This window comes from Momordica charantia, assembly GCF_013281855.1.
Source record: "Momordica charantia cultivar OHB3-1 chromosome 6 unlocalized genomic scaffold, Mcharantia_2.0 BLBB01000006.1, whole genome shotgun sequence".
Classification (NCBI taxonomy): Eukaryota; Viridiplantae; Streptophyta; class Magnoliopsida; order Cucurbitales; family Cucurbitaceae; genus Momordica; species Momordica charantia.
The window spans coordinates 22,364,212-22,374,645 of record NW_028275164.1 but is presented as its reverse complement, the minus strand read 5'-3'; the positions used below and the strand labels follow the sequence as shown (position 1 = coordinate 22,374,645).

At 45.1% G+C, this 10,434-nt stretch overlaps 2 protein-coding genes and 1 non-coding gene across 3 annotated transcripts; 2 read left to right on the top strand and 1 right to left on the bottom strand.

Annotated features, from left to right (window-relative positions):
• The first annotated feature begins 214 nt into the window (after positions 1-214).
• LOC148210955 (uncharacterized) lies at positions 215-2,938 on the top strand. The gene has a single exon (XM_088125257.1). It carries the CDS (start codon positions 215-217, stop codon positions 2,936-2,938), a length of 2,724 nt encoding a protein of 907 aa, XP_087981383.1.
• Positions 2,939-4,372: 1,434 nt separating this feature from the next.
• On the top strand, positions 4,373-4,927 carry LOC148210954 (uncharacterized). The gene has a single exon (XM_088125256.1). The coding sequence runs from the start codon at positions 4,373-4,375 to the stop codon at positions 4,925-4,927; it is 555 nt and encodes a 184-aa protein (XP_087981382.1).
• Positions 4,928-6,282: 1,355 nt separating this feature from the next.
• On the bottom strand, positions 6,283-6,389 carry LOC148210953 (small nucleolar RNA R71). The gene has a single exon (XR_015792047.1). It is a non-coding gene; the product is annotated as a small nucleolar RNA R71 (small nucleolar RNA).
• Between the last annotated feature and the right edge of the window lie 4,045 nt (positions 6,390-10,434).

Genomic DNA, 10,434 nt, shown 5'->3' with positions numbered 1-10,434 from the left:
TCTCACGTTTTCTAAAACCAATTTTCTCCTAAAACGTGAGCGGAGGCTAGACCCACGACCGAGATTGTCCGCAACTTACAGTTTTTCCCGGCTGACTTGCTCGTTTGAGCTGGAGCAAGTGTCGCACAATCGCTCGAGCTGCTTTAAAAAGGTGCGATTGTGACAAGTTTTATCAGAGCCAGGTTAGCTCCTCGACCCGAAAAAGTCCGGAACCATGTCGGCGACAAAACAACTGAGCAAGTCGCACGTCGACCGACTGGTAGAGATAGAAGAACAACTTCTCTACCTAAGAGAAGTCCCGGATTCCCTCCGTCTGCTGGAGGCGCGAGTTGATGAATTCTCCGAGAAGTTTGGAGAAATAGACGCAGTGAATGCCCGTGTAGACGGGTTGCCAATACAAGATATAGCCATGAGGGTTGAGACCGTAGAAAGCAAAGCTACGCGTCCTGGTAGCTTCGAACGTGGAGATAGTTCCACGAACCCAAACACACAGATAGAAGTACGTATGGGAGAGTTAAACAACTCGCATTCGACAATGATGCAATTGTTTAACGAAATGACAGAAGACTTCAAAGTAACCATCGACACCCTCCGAGCTGAGATGACTGAAATAAGCACTAGAGTGAACCTAACAATGCGAGCCGTGGGAAATCAGGCTCCCAACCAAGTGAACATGGGGTTCAACAAGTTGAAGGTCCCAGAGCCCAAACCATTCAATGGCAATAGAGAAGCAAAAGATCTCGAGAACTTCATGTTCGACGTAGAACAGTACTTCAAGGTTACGGGGACAATGTCAGAAGAGATGAAAGTGACTTTGGCCACCATGCATCTTACTGATGATGCAAAGCTGTGGTGGAGATCTAAAGTCAACGACATTCAGAATGGTCGATGCACGATCAATAGCTGGGATGATCTGAAGAAAGAATTGAGGGGTCAGTTCTTCCTCGACAATGTCGAGTTCATGGCTAGAAGGAAGCTACGCGAACTCCGACACACTGGAACAATCCGGGACTACGTGAAACAATTCTCTGCCGTGATGCTGGATATTCGCGACATGTCAGAGAAAGACAAGGTGTTCGTCTTTATCGAAGGACTGAAACTGTGGGCCCGAACCAAGCTGTATGAACAAAGGGTACAAGACCTTGCCACCGCCATGGCCTCTGCCGAAAGATTGCTAGACTATAGCAGTGAACCATCCCACCCAAAAAAGAATGCTACAAACCCCACTGGGGGAAACAAGACGTTCAAACCCTTTACCCCAAAGATTGGGGGAGCTGACAAGAGACCTCTAGGCCCGAATCCCGGTCCTTCCCGAGGACCCTATCCACAAAGTCAAAACGCTCAAAGGCCGAAATCATGCTTCTTGTGCAGAGGTCCCCACCAGGTAGCTGAATGCCCACACCGAGCTGCCCTTACTGCCCTTCAAGCATCTGTTCAGTCGTGCAATGAACCTGAAGTTGGAACAGATTGTGAGAAGGAAGAAGACGAAGAAACACCTAGAATGGGGGCGTTAAAATTCCTATCTGCCATTCAAAAGAGGGTCAATGGACCCAAAGGAACGTCCGAAAAGGGGCTTATGTTCGTAGATGCTACGATCAATTGTAACCCTGCAAAGAGCACCATGGTGGATTCGGGTGCAACCCACAACTTCATATCAGAACAGGAAGCCCGCCGACTGAAATTGACTATTGAGAAGGATACGGGTAAGATGAAGGCCGTCAACTCCGAAGCTTTACCCATTGTGGGAGTTTCTAAAAGAGTGACGTTGAAATTAGGGACGTGGACAGGCAGTATCGATTTCGTAGTAGTTCGCATGGACGACTTCGACGTTGTACTGGGGATGGAGTTCCTCATCGAACATAAAGTCATACCGATGCCTCTGGCCAAGTGTATGATTGTCACTAGTAATAGTCCCACTGTGGTCACAGCTAGCATCAAACAACCTGGTGGCATAAGGATGATATCCGCGTTACAGTTGAAGAAAGGCCTCAACCGGGAGGAACCTACCTTTATGCAGCCGGTGGAGACAAGAGATGTCCCGCCTGAAATTCAAGTTGTCATGAGAGAGTATGTTGACATAATGCCAGATAGTTTACCGAAGACCTTACCTCCTCGACGAGGGATTGACCACGAAATCGAGCTCATTCCAGGCGCTAAACCTCCAGCAAAGAATGCTTACCGGATGGCTCCACCGAAGTTAGCCGAACTCCGAAAGCAGCTAGATGAGTTGTTCAACACTGGGTTCATCCGCCCAGCTAAAGCTCCCTTCGGAGCCTCTGTGCTGTTTCAGAAAAAGAAGGATGGGACGTTGCGTCTGTGCATTGACTATAGAGCCCTCAACAAAGTCACGGTTCGCAACAAGTATCCCCTCCCAATCATAACCGACCTGTTTGATCAATTACATGGAGCTAAATACTTCACGAAATTGGATCTCAGGTCGGGCTACTACCAAGTGCGTATTGCAGAAGGTGACGAGCCTAAAACTACTTGTGTGACGAGGTATGGGGCTTTTGAATTCCTCGTGATGCCTTTTGGATTAACGAATGCCCCTGCCACGTTCTGTACTATGATGAATCAGGTCTTTCACGAATATCTCGATCAGTTTGTGGTAGTCTATCTAGACGATATAGTGGTATACAGTCCGACGCTGAAAGAACACCAGATCCATCTCAGGTTGGTCTTCGACAAACTAAGGCAGAATCAGCTATACGTAAAGAAGGAAAAGTGTGCATTCGCACAAAAGCGGATCACGTTCCTTGGCCACGTGATCGAACAAGGGCAAATCAGTATGGACACAGATAAGGTAAAGACGATCCAAGAATGGAGAGTCCCTACCTCTGTGACCGAGTTGCGCTCCTTTTTAGGGTTGGCCAACTACTACCGACGATTTATCGAAGGATTCTCAAGGAGAGCCACCCCAATGACAGAGTTACTGTAGAAAGAAATGACCTGAATGTGGTCGAAGGAAAGTCAGGACGCCTTCGAAGATCTAAAGGCGGCCATGATGAAAGGCCCAGTACTTGGGCTAGCCGACGTGACGAAGCCGTTTGAAGTAGAAACGGATGCTTCAGACTACGCTTTAGGTGGTGTCCTTCTCCAAGACGGTCACCCGATCGCTTACGAAAGTCGCAAGCTGAATAATGCGGAACGACGTTATACCGTATCAGAGAAAGAAATGCTAGCAGTCGTTCACTGCCTTAGGTCTTGGAGGCAGTACTTGTTGGGCTCATATTTTTTGGTAAAGATGGACAACAGTGCAATTTACCACTTCTTCAATCAGCCTAAGCTAACATCCAAACAGGCCAGGTGGCAGGAATTGTTAGCCGAGTTTGATTTTAAGTTTGAACACAAGGCAGGAAAGTCCAACCAAGCTGCCGACGCTCTTAGCCGTAAAGGAGAACATGCGGCCCTGTGCATGTTAGCCCACATTCACGCCAGCAAAGTGGACGGGTCGATCCGTGACCTCATTAGAGAATATCTTCAAAGTGACCCCTCCGCCCGAACTGTGGTCGAGCTGGCTAAGACCGGGAAGACCCGCCAGTTCTGGGTTGAAGGGGACCTATTATTTACAAGAGGAAACAGACTGTATGTGCCAAGAATGGGAGACCTGAGAAAGAAGCTCCTACATGAGTGTCACGATACTCTATGGGCTGGTCACCCGGGGTGGCAACGGACTTGCGCCTTGCTGAAAAAGGGGTACTTTTGGCCAAATATGCGGGAAGATGTGATGCAATACACGAAGACCTGTCTTATCTGTCAGCAAGATAAGGTAGAAAGGACTAAAATAGCAGGGTTGCTTGAACCCCTACCAACTCCTACGAGACCATGGGAGAGTGTGTCGCTCGACTTCATCTCTCACTTGTCCAAGGTAGGAGAACATGAAGCCATTCTTGTCGTTATCGATCGATTTTCCAAATATGCAACTTTCATTCCGACTCCCAAGACGTGTTCCGCCGAGCTGACGGCGCAGCTGTTCTTTAAACATATAGTAAAGCTATGGGGAGTTCCGACGAGCATCGTTAGCGACAGGGATGGTCGATTTACAGGAACCTTCTGGACAGAACTTTTTTCTATTCTGGGTTCAAGCTTGAACATTTCCTCGAGTTACCACCCACAGACTGATGGTCAGACAGAGAGATTCAACAGCATGCTTGAGGAATACCTACGTCACTTCATCGATGCCAGACAAAAGAACTGGGTCCAGCTGTTAGATGTGGCTCAATTATGTTTTAACGGCCAGACAAGTTCTTCAACAGGAAAGAGCCCCTTTGAGATTATGTGCGGAAGACAGCCGTCTATGCCACATATTCTTGACCACCCGTATGCGGGGAAAAGTCCTTAAGCCCACAACTTCACAAAGGAATGGAAGCAGATGACAGAAATTGCTCGAGCATATTTGGAGAAAGCTTCCAAGCATATGAAGAAATGGGCCGACCGCAAGAGACGCCCTCTCGAATTTCGAGTAGGTGACAAAGTTCTTATTAAGCTGAGGCCAGAACAGATTCGTTTCCGAGGACGCAAAGACCAGAGACTAGTGAGAAAGTACGAGGGACCCGTGGAAGTCGTTAAGAAGGTGGGGAGTGTCTCGTATAAGGTGGTGTTACCAGCTTGGATGAAGATTCACCCGGTGATCCATGTGAGCAATTTAAAACCTTACCACCCCGACCTTGAGGATGACGAACGCAATACTGTTGTGCGGCCCGCCATCGACTTCAAACGGAAGGAAGACAAAGAAGCAGAAGAGATCCTTGCAGAGAGAACCAGAAAGGTGGGGAGACCCGTTCGAAAAGTTCGAGAATTTCTCGTCAAATGGAAGAACCTACCTGATGCAGAGACCAGCTGGAAACGAGAAGAAGACCTTGAAGCCTGGAAGACGAAGATCGAGGACTTCCAGCTGCAGCAGTTGACAGGGACGTCAACCGTTTAAGTGGGGGAGAATGTTGTGGGCATGCTTGTCCAGGGTGTGTTACCCATGGCCGCATGTCCAAACCATCCTCACCACTCGCTTTCCTTTCATGTCTTTAAAGCTTTCTAGTGTAATTTTCTTGTATCGGGTTTTTGGGGTTGTAGGTGGAATTTGGCCGAGCGGCTTTGGAACTAGGTGTGTATTAGTAAGATATATAAGCACGCCAAATTTCAAGCCAATCGGAGTTCACACGGGCCCTGTAGGCCACCGAGTGACTCCTCGCAACTTAGGACGTCTACACCTGCCACACCAAAAATGCCTTATAATGTACCTTAGGGGGGACCAAGTAGTCATCAAACCTCCCCCCAACCAAGTGTTGTATACTTTCTTGCAATCAAAGCTTTCTTGCATCCAATGTCTACAATGCTTGTTTTAAAGATGTTTTCAACTGTTTTTCTCTCTCACGTTTTCTAAAACCAATTTTCTCCTAAAACGTGAGCGGAGGCTAGACCCACGACCGAGGTTGTCCGCAACTTACAGTTTTTCCCGGCTGACTTGCTCGTTTGAGCTAGAGCAAGTGCCGCACAATCGCTCGAGCTGCTTTAAAAAGGTGCGATTGTGACACCGGGGACTTAAGTTTTAAAATCATATTCTTTTCAAGTGAATTTTTTCATGTGTGATTGTTGCATAGCTCTGTAATTGGACTTAATTGTTATATCTAACCTTTAAGGGGGTTGTGTATGAGCACAGGGTCTGGTTGGTTGACCTTTGATTCAGAGATTGAAAGAACCCTTAAGAGGAGAAGGCGTGAGCAGAGGTTGAGAAAAGAAAAAGAAAGTAAAAAAAGAAAGAAGTTGTAGAAGAAGAGACCATCGAGATGAATAGAAATGCACAAGATCCTCCACCGCCACAAAATCCACCTGTGAATGAAGGGAGATATGGCAGGTGAAGGAGCAGCAAACCGAGCAGGAGAAATTCCTAATCCTATCCTTCTAGCAGATAATCGAGATGTAGCCATGCGTAATTATGTCACTGATGCGTTCCACAACCTAAATTCAGGGATAAATAATCCTTTACCCCAAGCCGCACAGTTCGAGCTCAAGCCAGTCATGTTCCAGATGTTACAAACGATGGGCCAGTTCGGAGGATTAACTAACGAAGATCCTTACTCCCATCTCAAATCCTTTATTGAAATAGCTAATGCATTTCAACTTCCTGGTGTCTCTGAGGATGCACTAAGATTAAAAATGTTTCCTTTTTCTCTCAGGGATGGTGCAAGGACTTGGCTAAACGCGTTAGAACTAAATTCTATCAACACATGGGTGGAACTGATGGAGAAATTTTTGGCAAAGTACCACACTTTGACCAGGAGCGCAGACCTTCGAGAGGATATTGTGTCTTTTAGACAGAAGGAGAACGAAGCTGTTCAAGAAGCTTGGGAGCGTTTTAAAGAGTTACTTAGAAGATGCCAGAGCCATGGATTGCCCGCATGTGTGCAGATTGAACAATTCTATAGAGGATTGGATCGTTCATCACGGATGATGTTGAACACTGCAGCCAATGGCTCTTTGTTAGAGAAGTCGATAAATGAGATCGTTGATATCTTGAATAAAATGATAGACATTAATGACCAAGGCGAAATAGGAAGGTCATTACCAAAGAAGCAAGTATCAGCTGGAATCTTTGAATTAGACACAGTAGCTTCAATGCAAGCCCCAATGGCGACTATGAACCAAATGTTAAAGCAGTTGACAATGCAGAAGGAAACCAAAACCACAATTTCAGCAATACCTGAACCCTCCCCTGTTTTACAAATTTCAGATATATCTTGTGTCTATTGTGGTGATAACCACTTGTATGAGAACTGTCCAGCTAATCCAGAGTCTATTTTCTATGTAGGTCAAGGTGCCCAACATAATCTCAACCCGTATTCAAACACTTACAACCTTGGATGGAGGCACCATCCAAACTTTTCCTAGAGTAACCAAGGAGTAGCTAGTAACAGTGCACAAGCACCCACTCAACAATACAAGCAAAACTACACTCCTCCTGGCTTGCCAACTCAACCAGCGTCGCAGCCTCAACAATACAATCAACAAAGAGGTCAAAATACTATTCAGCAAAGTGGTAGCAATGCAAGTTTGGAGGCCATGATGAAAGAGTTCATGACAAGAACTGATGCTACGATAAGAAGCTTGGAGATGCAAGTGGGGCAGATTGCAAATGACCAGAAATGTAGACCCCAAGCTACATTGCCTGGATACACAGAAAACCTGAAGCGAGATCGTGAGGGAAAGGAGCACTGTAAGGCGGTTATCACGAGAAGCGGATTAAGTTATGAAGGACCCTCACTTCCAGACGAAGGAACTGATGTAGTTACACCCGTTCTTGCATCCACCTCCAATCCACAACAAGAAGAGAAAGCAGAACCTGTAAGTTTAGAAGAAAAAGGTAAGAAGGCGGATAAGGGTAAGCAAGTAGTGCCCAACACTACTCCACAGGTAGGTAATATTAAGATTCCTCCACCTTTTCCCTAAAGGCTAGTTAAAAAGAATCAGGATAGTCATTTTAAGAAGTTCTTTGAGATTCTAAAACAGTTGCATATCAATATACCTCTCATAGATGCTTTAGAACAAATGCCTAACTACACTAAGTTTTTAAAAGACATCATATCTAGGCGTAAGAAGTTAGGTGAGCATGAGACGGTAGCCTTGACAAAGTGTAGTAGTGATGCTCTAGGGAATCAATTGCTTGTTAAATGTAAGGACCCAGGTAGTTTTACCATCTCTTGCTCAATAGGAGGTAAAAACCTAGGAAGAGCATTGTGTGACTTAGGAGCAAGCATTAATCTTATGCCTCTTTCTGTCTTTAAAGAGTTAAATATAGGAGAAGCTCGCCCCACTATTGTCACTTTACAACTAGCTGATAGATCCATAAATAAACCGAAGGAAAAATAGAAGATGTGCTTGTTAAAGTTGATAAGTTTATTTTTCTCGCTGATTTCATAATTTTGGACTGTGAAGCAGATCTTGAGGTGCCGATCATTCTTGGGACGCCATTCTTAGGAATTGGAGATACGGTTTTCAATGTTAGGAAAGGAAAGATCACGATGAAGGTCAATGATGAGCAGGTAACCTTCAATGTCCTCGATGCGATGCGTCTCCAGGATGAAGTCGAGGAGTGCTCTACAATAGGAGCAATCAGGGAGGAACTCCAGCAAATGATGGTGGAAGACTTAGAAGCAGATTTAGAGGCCGCTAAAAAAGAATCCAAAATTACGCCTGGCACAATTTTGTCCCAATTTGAGTGTTTTGAGTTTTTGCAGCTAACAATAGCGGATTAACCTCCAGAATTGGAAAAGAAACCCCTACCTTCTCATTTAAAATATGCTTATTTGGGTTTAAACGATACTTTGCCCGTTATCATTTCTTCATATTTGTCTAATAAACATGAATCTTTGCTTTTGCAGGTTTTATCAAAGTACAAGAGGGCTATTGGATGGACTATAGTGGACATAAGAGAAATTAACCCTACATTTTGTGTAATTGGGGGTATGGTGTATTGTTGCCATAACTAATCACTTATTTTTTTCTTTTCATTAATGGAACATGAGACGGAGGAAAAACCTGGGGGGTTTCAGTCACAACAAAAGGACACCTGGAAACTCAGATTGTCCTCAATGGCTTGCAACCCAACTAAGAAAAAGACCGGATCCTAGAAAACTTGCAATTTGCCTCAGTGGCTAAAACCAATTAAAGAAAGTTACAATTATTTGCTTCCACAATTCAACAACTCAACCTGGTTCTAAACAACAATAATGAATCCGGGCAGCTGACAGCTCGGTAAAGAACAAGTATGAAATGAAAAGAAAAGAACAAAAACATAAAACAAAAGAAAGAAACGCCCCGTGAGTCAACAAACTCTGACAACGTTGGCACTAAGTTTCTAACGCAAAGGGCAAGGAAATCCCGGTCCAACTATCTTAACAAAACATAACTAGTGGTCCCTCCTCGGTCAAGCCTTCTCCACGTCATCACCATGGCCGAGGGTCTTGTTCACACCTGAAACCACAACATAGAGGGGGGGTGAGTAGATAATATACTCCGTAAGTAGCCCTTACCAAACAGACACCAAACAGCATACTCACAATCACATCGGTATCATGCACAACAATCAAAGTAATAAACATCAAGAACTAATAACAGTAAAGTGACCTCTCGACACTCCAACCAACTTCGGAATTATCGTGGCTTTGATTTGCACAACCCGCTAACTCCTAACCCTTTCAACATACAACTTGTACCAAACCCTGAGTTAGTACTCCAAGGCTAGCCCTTCGAGGCGCATCGGTCCTTGACATTTATCCCCAAGGTACCGATAACCCTCCATAGAAGCTTGGCGTTCGACCTTGCTATTTATTCCCAAGGTCTTGGGTTATACACCGGTCTTTGACATTTATTCCCAAGGTACCGACATCTGATCAACGTATTGGTTCTTGGCGTCCACCCCGTATAAAATCAAGGCTAGTCTCAATTAGACTCATCGTGCCGACCCTTAACCCTTTGTACCCGGAGCCTCGACACTCATCTCAACCAAAAATGGTGTATTGACCCCCGACCTTTTGTACCCAGAGCCTCGACACCCATAGAGGCGTATCAGACCCCGACTCTTTACTCACGGGGCTTAACCCTCATTCAACATCATACCTGAACCATACAACACCGACGAACCCACCTCTCGCTTCCCACAAGGGTTCCAATTCACAATGACCCATCCTGCTTGACACAGTAACCTACACATTATGGTAGACCCAATATTCCTACGACTAGGCCTTAGTAACCACAACCAGACTTCTCAAAATGTTCGGGATCCTACTCACACGTCTAGCACATCACACCAACGTTTTACCATACGTCAGATGCAACAAGGCCATCAACAACAACAAACAAGTATAATGCACGCCCTAATTACATGGTTTATTCTAAACGAAACCAAGCAACCTGTACAAATCACTCAACTAGGGATGACCTCATGAAACTGTCCAACATACTCAGAAACACCGATACAACAGTCATACTCAGAAACATAGACTTCCATAGATGCTTCACAACATTTTAGCCAGCACAACTACAAGTTCAGCAACAACGGGCAATATTCAGTCATAACAAAATCTAACGTCGACAATTATAATAGAATCCATTCTTCCAGAATTATCTCAACGAACAAAAGACAGCCAGAATCAATAGTAACAGACATTCAAATCTAGATTAACGCGAACAATAACACAAAAGACTTATCCAAGGAATTTAGCACACATTCACTCACACACGCCCCCCCCCCCCCCGGTATTACTTACACACTGCTAGGCTTCCAAAGCACGCGTCAATTCAACACCTAAACACCAAGGGAAAAAAAAGCAATTAAAATAGAAGTTTCAGCCATCGAACTAGTTCTAAGGTGCTATAAATGCTTCGTTACCGCCAGAAACGATTTCGTTCAGGTGCGGGTAGCTCCAAACCTAGTCGACG

Bases quoted from the DNA above. Each gene is read 5' to 3' on its own strand.
- LOC148210955 (XM_088125257.1), top strand. From the start codon at position 215: ATGTCGGCGACAAAACAACTGAGCAAGTCGCACGTCGACCGACTGGTA.
- LOC148210954 (XM_088125256.1), top strand. From the start codon at position 4,373: ATGACAGAAATTGCTCGAGCATATTTGGAGAAAGCTTCCAAGCATATG.